The sequence below is a fragment of the Acanthochromis polyacanthus genome, chromosome 13 (genome assembly GCF_021347895.1).
Source record: "Acanthochromis polyacanthus isolate Apoly-LR-REF ecotype Palm Island chromosome 13, KAUST_Apoly_ChrSc, whole genome shotgun sequence".
Lineage (NCBI taxonomy): Eukaryota > Metazoa > Chordata > Actinopteri > Pomacentridae > Acanthochromis > Acanthochromis polyacanthus.
In genome coordinates this window covers 29,018,901-29,036,957 of record NC_067125.1, presented here as the reverse complement: position 1 = coordinate 29,036,957, position 18,057 = coordinate 29,018,901, and the positions used below count along the sequence as shown (strand labels likewise).

Below are 18,057 nucleotides of genomic sequence, written 5' to 3'. Positions count from 1 at the left end.
AACTTTTTTTGTGTTGTTTAATAACTTATTGATAAAGCTAGTGTCACTCTTTCCTAGATTGCTTGGGCTTTGAACAAAGGTATAAAATCGGCGCACAAGAAGTTCTGGGATGTGGAGCGGGGAGTTACCTACATTCCCTGGAGCAAAGTCAAAGTTGAAGACTTGGAGAGCTACCGGGAAGGGGGTATGCTGGATGCAGAGACACTAAATTCAGGTAAGCAATTAGCTATTGTGCTAGCATGGAAACATTCTCTCTCTGCAGGGGAGGAGAAGCAGTTTTCCTCACATTGTCATTGTTTTCATAATGTACAGAGTGGACTCCTGCCAAGGATCGTAACAACCAGGCAGCTCTAAATGGAGTGTTGGAAAGTTTACCAGACGGGACCGTCGCTGCTCACGTTCAGGTAATACTAATACAGTCCTTAAACAGCTTCTTTTGAATACTTGTGTTTTTCTTGTATTGATTTAATGGCCTTGAAGAAAGATTACTTCACAGTCTTTCTTATGCAAACAATTATTTCTTTGCATGAGTAGTGGAGCCTATCTGAATCATCCACTTATCTTTTCAAAAGCCATGTCACTGCAAGCTGAAATTTAAAGAAAATACTGAAGTGAAAGACAAAACATGAGTCAATTTTCGTATTTTTCAAATGTTTGCTTGACATAGTTTTTTTTTTTTATCAAGCCGTTAAACGTGGACATATAAAATAACTTGTTTCAAGTTTCCGTTGAAATTATGTATTGGTGTATTAAAGAGCTAGCTCCAGTTACCAGTGGAGTCCTTGTTTTCCAATAAATTGGTGCTCAATAGTGTATGTTAAGCTTGTTGTATGTTAGGTGTATGTTATTGGTGAAATTCATAAATGGTAAATCTGACAGTTAAAATATATTGACCTAGCTGTGTCTGTTAAAACAGATGACAATTTTGGATTAAAGCCATGGTGTAAACATGATGGCAGTGTAAGTGAGTCACTGACAAAGTATAGTCAAAGAATAAATTAAGCTTTGGTTCTAAGAATGCATTACACTCTTGTTGGGAATTTAAGGCTCAGTCAGTAGTGGTGCCACAAGTAACGAGGACCCATTGTTTTGTTATTCTGTACTGTTGTCAGTAGTATTGCTAACATCCATATTTTTGCTGTGAGTGATTTACAAGATCTGATCTGGTTCACAGTATACTTGTATGCAAAATGCAATTAACTTTCCAGAATGGTGCACATGGTGGCTGGAATTTGGGTTTCATGTGTCTGTGTGAGAACTTTAAAGATCCTTTAAATCAAAAAATTACAAATCCGAAGTTGTGCGAAAAGCCATGCATATTTGATGACTTAAATGCTGATAAAGAATTATTGAAGTGCAGTCTTGATTTAGTGTTGAAAATCGAGTGTGACGCTTATTTCAGTTTCTGAAAGCGGTCAGACAGCCTGTAATCATTACGTGATGTCTCATCATGTAATGCAGCCCAACACTTTCTTTTTTAAAAACAAATGCCTCAGTCATTCTTAAATATGATAGCATTTTGGAGCGCTGAATTAAACTGTTTTATCCAAAAATATGTAATCACGTTTTTGTCTGCAATGATTACCACGTTTACTCCAAGAGGAATTGTCCACTTTTCATGTCTTTCTTTCCATCCTGCCATTTTTTTCTAGGTCACCAAATATGTAGACAAATCTAGTTTTCTGATTTTTCTAATGTTTATCCACTTTGCCAGAATTCAGATAGGCTCCTCTGCTGGCAGGCATTACTTTCGACAGTGCTTATTCATCCAGTTCTTCTTTCTTTCGAAATATTTGCATCTTCATTCAATCACTCAGTAACCTTGTACTGTCATAACTTATTCAAATAAAGTGGGAACTACAAAACCTTTTAATTATTGTGGTATGTGTAGAGGGAAGCATTCCTCTGTTTGTCAGGTTTCAGACACTACGCTGTTTTCCAGAATGTGTGTGGGTTTGGAAAATTTTTCAGTAATTGTGTATGTTTCATTTACACGTCTGAGCAGAAAAAAAAATCCTTACCATTCACCAGTGGTTGAATGACAACAAAATATTAAAATTATTGAATTGATACATCAGCAAAATTGGGTTGCAATTGTTGTGAGTTAAATGTAAGAATTTACAAACTAATAGTGAGATTGCAGTGACTCAAATGAAAAATAGTATTTATGATAGTATAGCAACTTTTTAATTGGTAAATCAAAACTTAAAACTAAATTTAGAAATTAACCCATGACTGGGAGAAGCTGAATCAATGGTCAATAAAATGAATGAATAAAAGTGGCTGGCTGAGGGAGCAAAATCATAACAGTGCGGCTATCGGATACCACATGGTAACATACTTCCTGAGCAGTGGATCCCCGGTTTGATCCCCAACCGGCCGGACCAAGTGCTGTATCTCATTCCCCTAAAATGAGCTGTCTTCAACCTACCCTACTTAACTGAATCTCACTTGGACGAAAACTTGCTTTCGAGTCTATGTGACCGTTGGCTGCTGGTGGGACTTAAAGGTCTGATTGTGAAGAAGCGTGTCAAAGTGGGAGACAAGGTAAGCCAACAGCAACATCAGCAATACAAGACAGATTTAATTTTTGAATTTGTTCAGATGTTTTTGATAAATGGCATATTGCCTAACAAAACAAGCTCTGAACTATTGTTCGTGAAAACCAATCATGTCATAGTCTTGTTACGCAGGCAGATATGAATGAATCTCAGATATCCCTTTGTGTGATTCTTGCAGTCCTGTTTTTGCTTATTTCATTTCTCAATGGCTCATTTTCTCAATTGCCTCTGCCTCAGTTGTTGAGCTATTAATATTTCTCTTATTGGTAGACATTAATAAAGAATATTGACCTGTTGGTTCAGACCACTAACAGCCTTTGAAACATTTGAATATGTTTACACCCTGAACTCTTACTTTATGTCCTATGTCCATGTTTACTGTCATGTAAACATAAAAAAAATCATTTAAAAAAAACAGACATGGAAGCAAATGATTAAGGGCTGCCATAAATCCTGTCCAGGTGTCATTTACTTATGCTCTTTTCCTTTGGGGAAAAACAAAGGAAATATGTATTTGAAAATAATCGGTAGGGAAATTCTGTTGAGTTGAACTTACATGAGTAGAATGTCTCTTTTCCTCCGAAATGTATGACTAATTTAGTTCAGTATTAGATTTTAGAAATACCTGCACTTGTCAGCCCGCTAAGTCTTAAGCTGTACCACCATTTCTGTGAGATCACTTCAGAAGGTTCAATGAAGGCAATCTACATAGTCCTTTCATGACCATCTGAAGTCCTTTGGAACTAATACATAGGCTTAGAAGAGTTCTGTTTTGGATTCAGGACCTAGCACTCACGTGGGTCATGGAGATCTGAGTCTTTTTTTTGTTTGGAAATGTTTTTCTGTTTTAGTGTTTGTATGTGTCTCTGCTCTGCCTGTGCAAGCCACGTAAGACCACAGGATTGAATACTCAAATTTTAATGCAAATTGAGGTACACCATTTTGTATTCGGTTATATTGGGTTTTTTTTAAACATTGTCTGGTTCAAGTCAACAGAGTATTGAAGGCAGCTATCTCTAGCATTTTTTTGCCCCTGCCCACACTGTTTTACTAAGCCTGCAGTCTTTGCCATGCATCAAAATGCCAGCACATACTGTTTTCTTTGTATGTATCCATGTAATACCACACACAGCAGTGAGGTCTTAGCACAAATGTACATCTCAGGATGCGCCGATACTAATCAGAAAAGTTGCCTCCTGGATCGACACATCCCAGCAACTTGACTTTGACGGGCTTGTCTATTTGTATGGCATTCCTGTTGTGGACGTCAAATGACACATGTCGACTAACGTCAAGTGACGAGTCTATATTGTGTCACCTAAGTGGAGTTTCACTGTCAGCCATCTTCAAGAGCAGGAGGAGAGAAATGGTAAAGAAGGTAACAGTAGCAAGGAAGACAAACAAAACTCAGGGGTGTCAGGTAGAGTAAATTGTGTACCTGAACATGCACTGGATCTGAAGTGTTAAGATTGTTCTCAACGCAGTGGGGTTGACTGGGCTTGTGCCCCTAACGCTTAATGAGACAGTAGTAGTCTACCTCAAACTTTGTATAATCTTGCCCCCTCACTGCCTGCTGTTTCCAAGTGAGCTGTTCATAATGAGCAGCTCCAGAGCTGCCTCTGCAATCTTTAAAATGTCTCAGCCACATGCAGAGCTCACCAAATCTTCTGCTGTTGGCTGCAAGAGCAAACACAAGATTCTTCATGCACTCCCAGCATCTGACGCGCTGAGGACCCAGTGGAATATTTTATTGATGACAGTGTTCCAACAATGGTGGGAAAGTCCTTAGGGTTGGCATGTATTTTGGCTATGTGGCTAACGTTGCCATTAGTTTTAATTGCGTGTCCACAGTTCAGAGCTCTGTGGACATGGTAAGGTGAAGGACATTCAGAGATGGCAGAAACTTTTAAGACCTATTTGAAACTAATAAACAAGGACCATAGATTGCTGTGTTTTCACGTTGCTTGTGCTTCTGTACAACCTAAACTCAGCCCATCTTAACATCTGTTCATGTCTCCTTTGCCCTGTGTATACACACATAATGTATTTCAATACAATCTAGTTCCCAGTAAAATTGTTATTTACATATTTTGTTGTCAGACAACGGAACAAGTGTGGACTAGTGACTTAAACACACCACATTAAAACTACATGTTGATTGGCAGTCACTTCATAGTGTTTCCTAAGAATCCTGCTCTGCAAGGCTAAATTACTGATACAACCGCAATGTTGTCTAACAAAGTTACCATACCAGTGTTTAAAACAACAGCTCTGAAATTCATATTTCTATGTACAGGGTGGGGAAGCAAAAATGTCCTATTGACAAATTTGAATGTCCTGCCCAAACGGTGAGGGTAATCAAAACAATAATTAAAATCAAAGTTCCTTACCTTTAACCAATCTTTTTAGTATTTGTCAGACCTTGGTGCATTGTGAAGTGAGCAAGCAACAAGCAAAACGCAATAGGGTTTGTGATCTCCTGGATGCCCAAATCCCTCAGAAGGACATTGCCAAGATTGTTGGCATCAGTGAGAAGACCATTCGCCGCATTCAGCATGCCAGACAATCCAGTTTGGGCACCAAGAGATCTCCAGATGGTCCTGAGAGCCTTGAGCTCAGATGGCAATAAGATGCCCCCCTACTTCTTCAAGCCAGATCAGACAATTGGGGCTGATGTGTACTACAAAGTTCTGAGATACACCGTTTTGCCCTGGCTGAAGGCCACCTACCCTGACAACAACTATGTGTGGCAGCAAGATGGGGCTCCTGCTCACACATCAATCAAGGTCCAAAAGTTCTGTGAGTAGAATATGGTGAACTTCTGGCCCAAAGGCATTTGGCCCCCGAGCTCACCTGATCTAAACCCCCTGAATTTTTTCTGATGGGGCGCCATTGAGTTGAGGACTAATGCCACCCCTCATGCCAATACGGATTTTCTTAAGGCTGTATTCTCCAGGGAATGGGAAGCCTACCCCAAGGAGGATATCAGGAGGGCCTGTGCCTCTTTTAGAGGCTGCATCGAGGCCTTCATCATGGTGGATGGAGGACATATTGAATAAACACTTTCTGAAAGCATTAAATTTGTGTTCTTCAAGAAATCAGTTCAAAATTCCAAAGAATAAAAAAGTTATACCCATTTATAGTTGCTTTTACCTGACAGGACATTTTTGCTTTCCCACCCTGTAAAATTATTGCTCAGAGAGCAAGTTAACAGAAAGTTAGAAGCAGTTGGAAGTCCTGTTGACACTAACTCATTCCAGTGTCAGCTGCTGTCTGCTCAGCTGTTCTTCTTCACGTTGACAAATACAGGCACAGAGAAAGTCTCCTTCCTGAAGGGGACGGAGACAGCAGCAGGTCAGGAGTTATTGAGAGCTACTTACTGAAACAACCTGTTTAGAACAGGGTTAAAGCTGGGAGTTAGACAATCGTGGTGAAATCAACCATCTTTGCAGTAGAGGAAAAATACAGATGTATGACATTTGCATTAATTTGCTGAAAAAGGGCTCAATATGGGACTTTTAAAAGAAAACTTTGTTCTTGTAATACCTGGACCCCATGTGGTGGTTCAGTTTCAGCACTGACACCTTCCTCATTGTACCTAAGTTTGCAGGAGATGGCTTAGTAAATATATCTGGTTACTGATGTGATACCAAGGAACTGCTCTTCAACACAAGGCTAAATTAATGAAAATTAATGTTTTAAAATGCACATATCTTTCTGCGCTGCCTACTTTCATGCCACATGCCAAATATCACTTCTACTGCTAATGTTTGAAACTAACTGGATTTCATATTAAAGTATAGTGAATAAATTCCTATGACATCAACCTTGCAATTGAATATTGGACAATTTAAAGCAACTTAGTGTTTGTTTAAAAAAATCTTAGGAACCATATTTCTACATTTCCATGGTGAAGTAGCCATACAGGTGGAAAAAATGCACACATTTAATGTCCAGGTGATAAGTCCAGGAAGAGATACTGTCTTTTCCACATGGACTCGCACCACTACATGCCACTCAGATTGTTGAAGTTAGGTCTTGACGCACATGTCACTGTGCTTCAGCAATGTAATGCCAGTCCTTGTCACAGTTTAACTGCTGGTATGAAGTGGGGATCAAGGCAACGCTCCAATGTTTTTCACTGCTGATTTAGCACTAGATAAACAATGCTTTTAACGACAAAGAATCTTGTGTAGAGTCCACAGGGTATCTGACAAATATATCAACCTCTACATTCAGGCAACCTCCCACTTCTCCTTCATGATTTCTTTGGCATTTTGCTGCTCCCCTTTAAACATTGTTTCATAAGAAAAATGAAATCAATCAAATTAAAAAAATTAAAAAGACATTTTAAATAAATTCAAAGGAAACTGCAAACATGAATTTTACAAACAGTAAGGACACAGAATGCAAACAGTGGAAATAGAAACTGAAGTACATTTCCAACGTGGGTAACTTTATTCTGCTTATTACTTTATCTTTTTTAAAGAAACCAATCCAGTGGTTTTGTACATGTAAAAAAAAAAAAAAAATATATATATATATATATATATATATATATATATATATATATATGTTACAGGCCAAATTAGAATCCAGGCAGATTTTAAATCCGCCTAGGCAGAATTACAATTTTGATTTCGCCTAGGGTAGATTGAAATTTGAAGGGTTTTGAATATGATATGCTCTGTTAATGTAATTATTTGTTTGCCCTAACATTATGTACCGTGTAATTTGGTTTTAGATACAAGGTAAATAATTACTTTAGAAGTAATTGTCAACTTTTGTCCTCAACACTTGGCAAAATAAACAGGGAAAAAATTATGTTGTCAAAGTAGTTAATGTTTTTTTTTTCATATACTGTATACCAAAATCCTGTTAGAGGGTTAGGGCTATTCTTTCTAATATACAGGCTATTGATATATCAAGATTGGAATCCGTACAACAACCATGGTAGGATTTTGATTTCGCCTAGGCGAAATCAAAATTCTAATTCTGCCTAGGCGGATTTAAAATCTGCCTGGATTCTAATTTGGCCTGCGACATATATATATATTCAAAAGTATTTGTGAATTTTCTTTGCAAAGGCTGCAGCATTCTGACTGCAAATATGCAACTCCGTTAAAAAGGCTTTTATTTTTGAAAGGTAGGCTTTTGCCAAGATTTTGCATTTGTAACATCTTTGAGCCTGTGTAAAATCTGAGCAGTGTTCTTCTTTCAGTCATTTTCAAATGAAGTGACATTTGAAGGACAGGGTGAAGTCTTCAGTAAATCAACCGTGGTCTAGATCCATGTGTGGAGAACATCAGACTCACACGAGGCCTCACAAAGGTGAGTGTTATAAAAAGCATCTTTGGATATTAGGATTCCCACTCTTGGATGATACTATGGGATGCCTAAATGGTATTGAAAGGTTCATTCATAATAAAATGGACCTTTTGAATTTTTCTGTTTTATTTTTTTGTTTTTTAAATCGCAATTTAAGCTGTCATTTGTTAAGTCCAGTTTATTGTAGAGCTACATCATTCCAATCTTCTCTCGTCTTCTAAGTAGTGTACATATACAAAGAGCAAATCATACTGAGTGAAAGCAATGACATGATCCACATCAAGGATCAGGTTCCTGATCAAAGATCTGATCCCTGGCTGCCTGCCCCGTGGGGTTTCTTCTGTGAAATTAACCTGCAGGAAAAATCAAGCAGCTGTTTTCTGCTGATGGCAGGGTAAGAGCAGACCGCTATGTTGCTACCTCAGTACCGACTGCATCGAGGCTTGTGAGATGCTTTTTCTTTCTTTTAGTTGTATCTGTGTGGTTTTTAAAAATCATGGAAACTTGTATCCATCAGAAAAAAAACATTATTTTATTGTTTTCCCTCTACATTTGACATGATTTCTGCAGGTACTTAAATGGTAATCTATAATGTCATGCCTGCAGATAATTATTTGTAACCATTTAGTGCCTCTCTGCCTTTTAGGCAAAGACGTAAATACAATCTTAAGTTTATCCTTCAAGCTGTTGTCACTTATTGCAGAAAAAAAGGATGTTAATGCCTAAAGGTGCTGTAGACAATTTTAAGGAAACAAGATTTTGAAAAAAAATATATCAGCCCTCTTTCCCATCAGAGCTTCATACCCTTTGACAAAGTTAGGCTCAAACATGTTTAAGTGGCAAACCTAGGCCATATCTTTATGCTTGTCCACAATACTTTGGCATTTTAGGAGCCCTGAATCTGAGAATTGTGGAAATGCTGCTCATGTCATACTCATTTTAAAGCTGTGGCATTATACTTTAGTTTGGATGGGCAGAAACAAAGACTTTTGGACATTGAGTACACCAGTGTTTGTTTTCTGGTTGTCTTGCTATGCATTGTTACCTGATTTGTCGAAATCCTGTCACGTGACAGAAGAAAACAAAGACATCAACCGTGACTATCAGTGGTTAGCAGAACATGGACAATGGATTACAGGCATGGCTTACCTTGTTTTCTACACCAAGTCCTATTGTGCAGTTAAGGAAATCTCTGGTCTGTGAATCATTGTTCTTTGTCCATTGTATTTTCTACAACTAAGCAACCAAACCTGACCACCCACATCCGCATGCCCCCATCCATTAGTTATACCTGCAAACACAAACATTCACACTAACAGCCAATTAAGAATTGTCAAATAAGCTACCACACATGTTTTCGGACTATGGGAGGAAACTGGAGCACCTGGAGAAGACCAACGCAGGCACAGGGAGAACATGCAAACGCCCCACAGAAAGGCCCCAGCCAACCAGCAGGTTCACACCCAGAACCTTCTTGCTGTAAGGCAACGGTGCTAACCACTGCACACTGTGCCACCTTCGCGCATACCCAGTGTAAGTGGATTGTCATTAGATGTTTGTTGAGACATGTTAGTGTGCCTGGAAAGTTTTTTTTTTAATAACTCTACAATTATTTACATGTTTAAATGAAAAGGGATTATCGTGAGCATAGCCTTAAAGGCCTAATGTGTAGGATTTGGACAATTCAAACTATGATGCCCCTGGTGGCAGTTTTTAGAACTGATGTTGTACCAGACAGAAATGTACACTACAAATTAGGCCTTTCAGTAAAGATGCACAACTTTGGAGTATAAAAACCAGGTGATTGAGCTTACTTAAGAAAATAATGCTGCTTATTAAAATGTAGTGCTATTCAAGATCAAGCTACATTTTAGTACGCTGTTTATATTTACATGGGGAAAAAAAACTTTTCCTCAGTTAAAATCCCCAAACTTTAGCTGTCAAAATTAATTTACAGACTTGAGTTTGGCTCCTTTTGCAGCCATCAGTTACCACGTTAGCCAAATTTTGACTGCAGTTCACAAGTGCTGTTCTTCTGACAACCACTAGAGGCTGTTTCCAAGGGCAAATAAATGCAATTCTAGAAGTAACTACAAAGGTCTATTTTTTTTTCTTAGGACATTACATATGTCTGACAATTTTTACTCTATTTCTTTACATTGTGACCTAAAACAAATCTACATTGTTATGCTGTCAAAAGTTTGGACACCTTCTCATTCAGTGCTTTTATATTTATTTGTATTATTTTCTACACTAGATGAATACTGAAGATTAACACTTTTTTGTTTACAACATAATTCCATTGAATGAGAATGCGCCAAACTTTTGACTGGTAGTGTATGTGTTGAATGTTAACGTTATTTACAGCACCTTCTTTCAGATTAGTCTAACTGCAGGTATTTTTCTTGATGGGGGGGAGAAAATGCAGTCATGTTAGAGGTTTTGTTATTTACAGGATGTTATTTTTTTTAATTTCAATTATACCTCTGAGGGAACAAAATTAATATTTTTGAAATCAGTCATTAATGCATTCAAATGCATCTTACGTATTTGCAGTAATTGTTTGATGTGTGTATGCTGCATATACAGTGCCTATCATAAGTATGATAGGTAATTATTTTGATTCATATAATTTTTTTTCATTAACATTACTTTATAGAAATCTATTTTCCCCTTGACATTAAAGAGTTTTTTCCCAATAAATGTTTTTGTTAAAAAAACTAAATTTTATTGACCATGATTGATTTATGAAAGCAATAAAAGGGTAAAACATCAGAGGGGGTGAATACTTATGAAAGGCACTGTATGTATACCAGGCAGTACAAACACCTCTTTGCAGAAGACAGTCCTGATTAGATGACAAAATTTAAGTACATTAACGTCTCAGAACAGCTTTTTGTAGTTCCTTGGACTTCTTTTTTTTCCCTCAGTGCAGTTGACTTGTTGAAAATAGTGATATTGGTCTCTACTAAACATTGCAGAAATAGTTCTTAAAAAAAAAAAAGAGCATTACTCTGTCGTTGTTCCCCTGTGTTCTGTTTTGAAAACCTTTTCTGATATTGGCAAAAAAAAAGTCTTTCCAGAGGTCCAATATTATGAAAATCATTTGGTGGATGATAAATGAAGAATTTGGACTCATGGAGATTTCAGTTTATGCAATGAAGTGATTTAGATCAGCTACAATAGATCTCGGGGCCTTCTATCTGAAAGGAGATTGGTGTGATTTGCAGACATGAGATGGTTCTGCTGTCGCTGCCTATTTTTGGACATAGGAATCAATGTTGTGATATTTTGCTCCGGAGGGTTTCACGGAAAGTAAAGTGGCATGTTGCATTCTGTATGAGTAATACAGTTTTCTCTGTAGGCGATGTACCTACAATCGCCTGGGCAGCAAGGAACTAATGTTAAGATGGAAACTTAAGGTGATCACCTTACTTTTTGATAGACTGAATTTTATCTTGATGTGCTCATCATGGATTCATACCGAAAAATATAAATTGCATTATCAGTAGGTTTTATTTGTGACAGATGATTTCCAATAGGAAAAAGTATTACAATGTAATGAAAATCTGCTCTGTTAAAGTGTACCAAAAGTATTACTGAAATGTTTAAGTATTGTGTTTCTCACTTTACCAGAATAAATTACTCAAGAGTGAAGCACATGCAGCATAATGAAAATATTCTTTAATTTCATTATTTTAGGTTTTAATGATGAATCTCAATTTGATTAACATTAAAAATTATATGATTACAGACTTCAGTTGTTCTAATTGACTTGGCATCATAACTCTAGTATAATTTTATTTGCCAAGGAGTTATGTTGTTGTTTACAGATTATATCGTTAATAGTATTAACAATATATATCTGATGCTATTTCTGATGAGCACACTCTTGTGTTATGAAATTGAGTAGTCTTTGTTAAATCAGTGCTATATGTTGTGCATAAGCCTAGTTTTTTCTCAGTAATTATAACCACCTTTCCTTGAACGCCTGGGGTGAAAAGTAATTCATTGCTATACCTAAAGGTTTTTAACAGTTCACTCAAGTCATTATTTACAACGGTGCCTGAATAGCTCAAGGGGTTAAGCGTGCGACCAGTGTACAGGGGCTGCTCCCCAACGGAGTGGGCTGGGTTCGATTCCCTCTCATGGCCCTTTGCTGGATGTGTTCTCCCTCCTTTCCTGTCTGTCTCCACTGCACCTACCTAATAAAAAGGCCAAAAAAATAACTTTAGAAAAGTATCATGTACAAGTTTCATCTATATAAATACACAAATGTAGCTTATATACTATTTTTATATGGCATTTCAGGAATACCAGTTATATATTGTGATCCCACCGGAGAGCCCTTGACCTCTAATTTTTGTCCATTTGTTGCAAAACATAAAAAAAATATTTAAATAATTGGCAACATGGGTTTAGCCAGTTTAATTGAAATTGTTGCACATAAGTTTTGTATGCAAATTTTTGTTTTCATCTTATTTGTTGTCAGGGAGTGCATGAACTTTTACATAACCTTACCTGCACAGGTCTTCACCTCTACCTTTTCCTGAAGCAAAGGCATTTTACTGGTAATAATGCTTAAACTAACTGAGAACACTGTCAAATCCTCCTATTAACATTCAGACTGTTTGGAGGTGTGATAAGGGATCAAGTCAACATCATATTTTCACCTGTGGAATGGATTGATTTAATAATTTACCTCATGTCTCAGTCTTCCCCAGCAGCCATCGACAGCTCCAATAATTAAGTCTTTACTCTCCTGTTACAATCAGCTTCTAGCACGGCAAACATCCTGTCACATACAGTCGTTTTTTCAGAAGTTACTTTGTGTCTGTGTATTCACAACAGTGCTGTGGTGTTTATAAAGTATGCAGTGTCTACAAAGCAGCAGTAATTGATGCTTTGGTGTTCACAAAATAAGCAATTTTTAGGACGAGTACAACCACAGCCTTTCAAAGCTATAAACGAGCCTTGGGCTACTGTTTCCAGGAAAGATGACAGCAGTTAAAAAAAAAGACCTTACTTAAGCAAATAAATGCATAGAAGTGCAGTCCTTACAATGAAAGGGTAAGTACCAACACAGTCACTCACATTGGCAGCTCATCTTCAGTACATGATAAGTTGAAAACAAGAGATTACTCGAGATCCTAAAGTATCATAACATCTCCTTCCTCCTTAATTGTACACAGACACTTTAGCCTTGGTCAGCAAACATGTTGATTATTCTGAATCTCATTGTTAGCTGTTTTTCCTTTCTTTTAATTATTATTTGTAATCGATGACACATCATCACTTTATTCTGGTTAACTATTATGAGACCGAATCCCCTCAAAGAGGATCAGTGTGTCAGTGTTATGTACACAAGCCAAAATACACACCTCAAAATATGATTAATAATAAATTAGGCTCAGCTTCATTTCAGCAGATTTGCTCCATTTTACATTTCTTTCCCATCAAACCTAGTGAAACATAAAGGTTGTGTTTTAATGGTTCCTGATTTAAAAAAAAAAAGATTGTTATGGATTATATCAGAAAATTAAAACAGTTGACCATTTAAAGTTTGTAGTTACTGCTCTCTGCAAGTTAAGAGTGTGCGTTAATCTCTTTTTCTGATCTGTTAATATCCACTGCCACATGCTTCGGTACTGTACTTCTTCCACTTTTTGCAAGTTTTTTTTCATGTTTTGTTTTATTTGACTTTTTTTAAGTCTCAAGTACTTCATGGAAGTTTTTGTCTTCTGTGAACCGGCGAAAACTTCTAATTATTACTGGACAAAGATACTTATCAGCAGATTTTTTTCTTCTTCATGTGTGACATAAAAAATAAATACAAATGGGATGTAATCAAAAACCAACATGCTACAGATTCAGCAGATGCTAACACAGTTTCTTCTTTCAGGTCACTCCAAAGGGGCTTTTTTCTCTCATCTTCAATCTTATGGATGTCATTCAGCCTTAATTAAGAACGCCATTGTGTTTTTTTGTCTTGCAGATGCCTCCAGTCCAACAGACAGAACCACTGGGAAGTCCACCTGCTTTTCCTGCCCCCATCATGCTGTCCCCTACATCTATGCCTCCAGGAGGAGTTCCTTTCATCCCCACTGAGTTTGATCCTGTAAAGTTGGCAGCAGGTAAGATGGTGGTACAGAAATACAGACTTGATTTTTCAAACATTTTCTTAATGGGAGATGTGAGCGCAGTCATGTTGATCAGAAGTGACTTCTGCTTGGACTTATTGATATTATGAACACATGCATGTTTGCTTTGTTTATTTTCTTTTCTATGCTGCCAAGATAAATATTTTCTTACTGGGAATCAGTAAAAGTTTATCACATCCTCTTTTGCAGCAGGAAATGTAAACCCTCCAGACGAATCCACAGATGATTCTACAGGAGACCAAGGCCCTTCCTCTGATGTTGGAGGCGCCACCCAGCTGGGGTCTCCTGTAGCACCGGTGATGACTCTGCCAAATCCTGCTATGATGCAGGGACCCAGACCGGGCATGCCACCTCTGCAGCCTCCTCCTGGCATGCCAAATCCTCACCTGCCTCCGTTCCTCTCACCTCCAAACCTGCCACACATCCCTCCGCAATTGATGCCCAGAGGACCCATGTTTCCATCAGACAGATTCAGAATGCCCATGCCCTTCCCTCCTCGTGGTCCTCCTTTCCATCGACACCCTTCTATGGGACCGGAGGGCATGAATGAAAGGGAAGGGAGTCACTTCCGTAATGGGAGGCCAGGGTTTGGGTGCCCCCCCTTTCACAGAGGGAGGTGGTAGAGGTCAGCTGAGAGATGAACCTGAAGGGGGAGGTTGCTGAACCACTGTGACAGATTCTAATGAAGGACATCTGGTTCAACAAGGACAACTGTGAGCAAATGGTGGTGAAGAAACCTCTGTTAAGACTAGTCACACCACCACAACCTTTTCTTTGTCAGATACTGAAAAACCAGACACTGTGTTCAGAATGTGGTCCATGCTCCTATAAGTTCACCAAACAAGAGACATTTTGCTGTACATACTGTTGTTGCTTGTAGCTGTTTGCTATCTTTTTGTATATTTAAAATTGTGTAGTTTATGCTAAAGTCTAATCTTGGTAGGTGCAGATATAAACAAAGGCAATGTCTGTATTTTTTGAGAAAATTAGTTTTTGTGTATGAAAGAAGACTGTAAAAATGTATAATACATTTTGTTGGTATTTTGTTTTTAGTAAAAATGCCTTTGTACCACACTGAAATGTAACTCCTCACCAGAGAACCTTGATTTCATTTGAAGATTTCATGTCCTGCCAGTAGAGGGTAGAGTAAACCCTGTTTCCATAGCCAACCTCTGTTGTACATTAAGGTCACACCTTGTAGAAACATGTGGAGTGAATATTAAAAAGAGGTACTACCATTTCATCAGGTGTTTTATTTGTTGGTGTTGAGCAAACTGACATTTTCTAAAAATCTGTTTCTAAGAAAACTGATTTGAGTTGATAGAAGAAATATATGATGAGAGGTTTCATGTTCAGTTTTGTAGCATCACTAAATGCAGATTTCAAGGGCCTTCTCTGGAACCTACAGTTGTCCTCTTCAGATACAGTAACCAGGATTTTACATACCTGAATTGCATTGAAATAGTTGTGATTTTGCAGGTTGTAGTTACATAATCTGGATAATAATTAGGATTATTACAGCTGTCTAAAATACCATCTTTTCTGGTGTTTTCTGGCTGTTTAAATTGAATTTCGTTTATAGTATACATACTTATTGATGGAAAAGCAGCTGTGTGTGCAGGAGATGGGATGCTCACGTAGACTGCACCAATGAGCATGTAAATAGATCGTTGGGATTGAAAGGGGAAATGTTATTTTCTTATCTTTTTCTCTCATTTTTCCTAAAACACTGCTACTGCTGCACATTTCCCCACAGTCACTGAGCTCCGAGCTGTAGCTGATTGGCTCTGAGGATAAATAAGTGGCATTCTCATGATCCACTTGCACACCGTCTCCAAGGACCGCGGACTCCGCCCCTCTCAGCGGTGTGGAAATAACACGCATGGTCTGTGGACAGGCAGACCTTGGAGAAGCGGCAGGATCCTGAGACGCGGATGGGCAACACCGGCGTGTAAAAACATGGAGGTTTTAACGTGTGGACGGCAGCAGCCCAATCCCTCCGGACATGCAGACAGGTATGTCCGCAGCCCGGTGAGCGCGCTGATCATGAGAAGGAAAAAGAGGCTCGCTGTCACATCATGCTTCCGCGTGGTCCTAGCGCCGTCCCCACACATGACCGCGTCACTCAATCATACAAGTTTATCGGAGCTGACGGACGCCGCCGCACTGGAGCGGCCGGTGCGGTCCGCTGGATGAAAGGCCGACAAGCTGCGTGTGTTTTTGCGCACGAACTGTTGTGCATCTGGTGTCTGTTCATCCAGTCACACATCGGTTGTTTTGGGGGTGAACACAGTCATGTGGCTGGCTGACGGGGGACGCAGCAGGGTTAACATGCATGTTCAGACATTTCTGTAAGAGTGCATGAACGCAGCAAAACGGGCACATTTTGCATCATATGCAAGACGTGCAGCATGTCGGCTTTGACACACTGGAGCTGTTTGAACGAATCTGTGGTTATTTCTGCAGTTTGGAAGATGAGAAGCCTCGTGTGGCCTCAGTGCGGTAAATTGTTGCGTTATTTAATCGGACTCTCTTCTTTGCGGGAGCACAGATGCACAGAGCGCTGCTGCTGATGTATTTACAACTTGTCTTAGTAAACAGATCAGGCGCAGGTGACTCAACGGAAAGGCGATAACTCGTTTGCGCAGCTGCCTTTACTCCAATGACCTTATGGTGTCACGTTTGTTGCAGCGTCACTGCCATCGTCCGCTGCTGGAACTGTTGTCTTCCCATCATCTCAATGTGTGGCCGTGAGGATCATCCTTAACTATACTCAAGCAAATATGTTTTGCTGTATCAGGTTAAGACCTAACGCTGCATCAGATTTTGCATAACTTACAAATATTTTGTTTTCTTTCTGTCATTTAGTGAACTGGCACAGTCAGTTTTGCATAACTGTGTAGAATGAATTTATTATATATGAGATTTTTGGTATTAGGCAGACATGCATTTGTGTCATTATGTTTCTGCAATTCATGTTGCCAACAAAGGTATACGTTTTCCTTTAAAAAGTCTAGGATGTAGTTTCTCAGTCAGCAGCTTGTGTTTATGATGAGCACAAACATGCCTGCCTCACATACAAGTCATGGTAGTCGTATATATCAAGGTGACACCAGAGAAAAGACTGTACCCAAACTGCTACAACATGCAACAGTTAACAGCTAGTGAGAATGTTCAGTGATTGAAGATACGGTAGCATGATGACTGGCAGGAATATTTGTTTAAACCTGTAGTTGTGGAACCACTTAAATCTAGTTTTTGTGCATCAGCCTCGCCCAGGGGTTCAAGATAAACACAAAATTCCACAATTGCCAGCAGTTATCAGAGATGTGTATACATATTTAGCAAAGGCCACAACATTCTTCAGCATTCACCTAAAGTATGTCGAGGATTCTCGCACACAGCTGCAGTTTTCAGACTGTTTCCAGTCAGTGCTGCTGGAGGAGAAAAAAAATAAAATTGCACCTACTGGTTGTTAGGGTAAACAAAAATGCTGAGTAACATCCAATTAATCAAGTCCGAGTCACTGGAAGCACAAGCCTATAGGAACTGGAAAATGTGAGGGGAAAATGGAAACTGGAGTCAAATACTGCAGTGCTACTTTACAACATGTATGAGGTTTTGATTTTCTGGCATTATTTGATGATAAATAACACCATTGATTGGCTTCCTCTTAGAGAAAAGTTGGTATTTTAAATTAGCTGTTAATGGTTTAAGTATTGTCAGAATGTCCACTAATTCACTTCATCCATCTAGCCATTGCTTTCATTGCACACAGTATACATACGACCTGCCTAGTCAGTGCTTTGATTTTGAAAGCTTCTGTGGATTTTGAGTGCTTAATCCTTTAATGTTTGGTTTGTTATACTAAGTGGCTGTTTGTGGATGCCTTCAAAGATTAGAAAACCACTAGTTAACCTGCATGTTGTGTGGAAGGTGGTTGCAGAACCTGTGCATGACTGACTGAAGGCAGCCTAAATGTCTGGTCTGTAGTGGAGAAGAATAAA

The 18,057-nt window shown here is 38.7% G+C and overlaps 2 protein-coding genes across 4 annotated transcripts in view; both read left to right on the top strand.

The window, feature by feature from the left end:
- LOC110947877 (SR-related and CTD-associated factor 4-like) overlaps positions 1–15,293 on the top strand; it is a 28,732-nt gene extending 13,439 nt beyond the window's left edge. For both annotated transcript variants that reach the window (XM_022189192.2, XM_022189194.2), the window contains 4 exons: positions 58–214; positions 313–404; positions 13,885–14,023; positions 14,240–15,293. In XM_022189192.2, the coding sequence (XP_022044884.2) occupies positions 58–214; positions 313–404; positions 13,885–14,023; positions 14,240–14,673 (822 nt within the window). In that variant the 3' untranslated portion in view covers positions 14,674–15,293. The remainder of the gene's footprint in view (positions 1–57; positions 215–312; positions 405–13,884; positions 14,024–14,239) is intronic.
- Positions 15,294–15,907: 614 nt separating this feature from the next.
- The window catches only part of LOC110947878 (rho guanine nucleotide exchange factor TIAM1-like), a 43,482-nt gene continuing 41,332 nt past the window's right edge, over positions 15,908–18,057 (top strand). The window contains exon 1 of one of the 2 annotated variants that reach the window (XM_022189196.2): positions 15,908–16,065. The gene's annotated coding sequence lies outside the window, so the exon portion shown is untranslated. Of the gene's footprint in view, positions 16,066–16,219; positions 16,553–18,057 lie in introns of those variants that run through there. The other variant, XM_051957773.1, reaches the window with a different exon arrangement.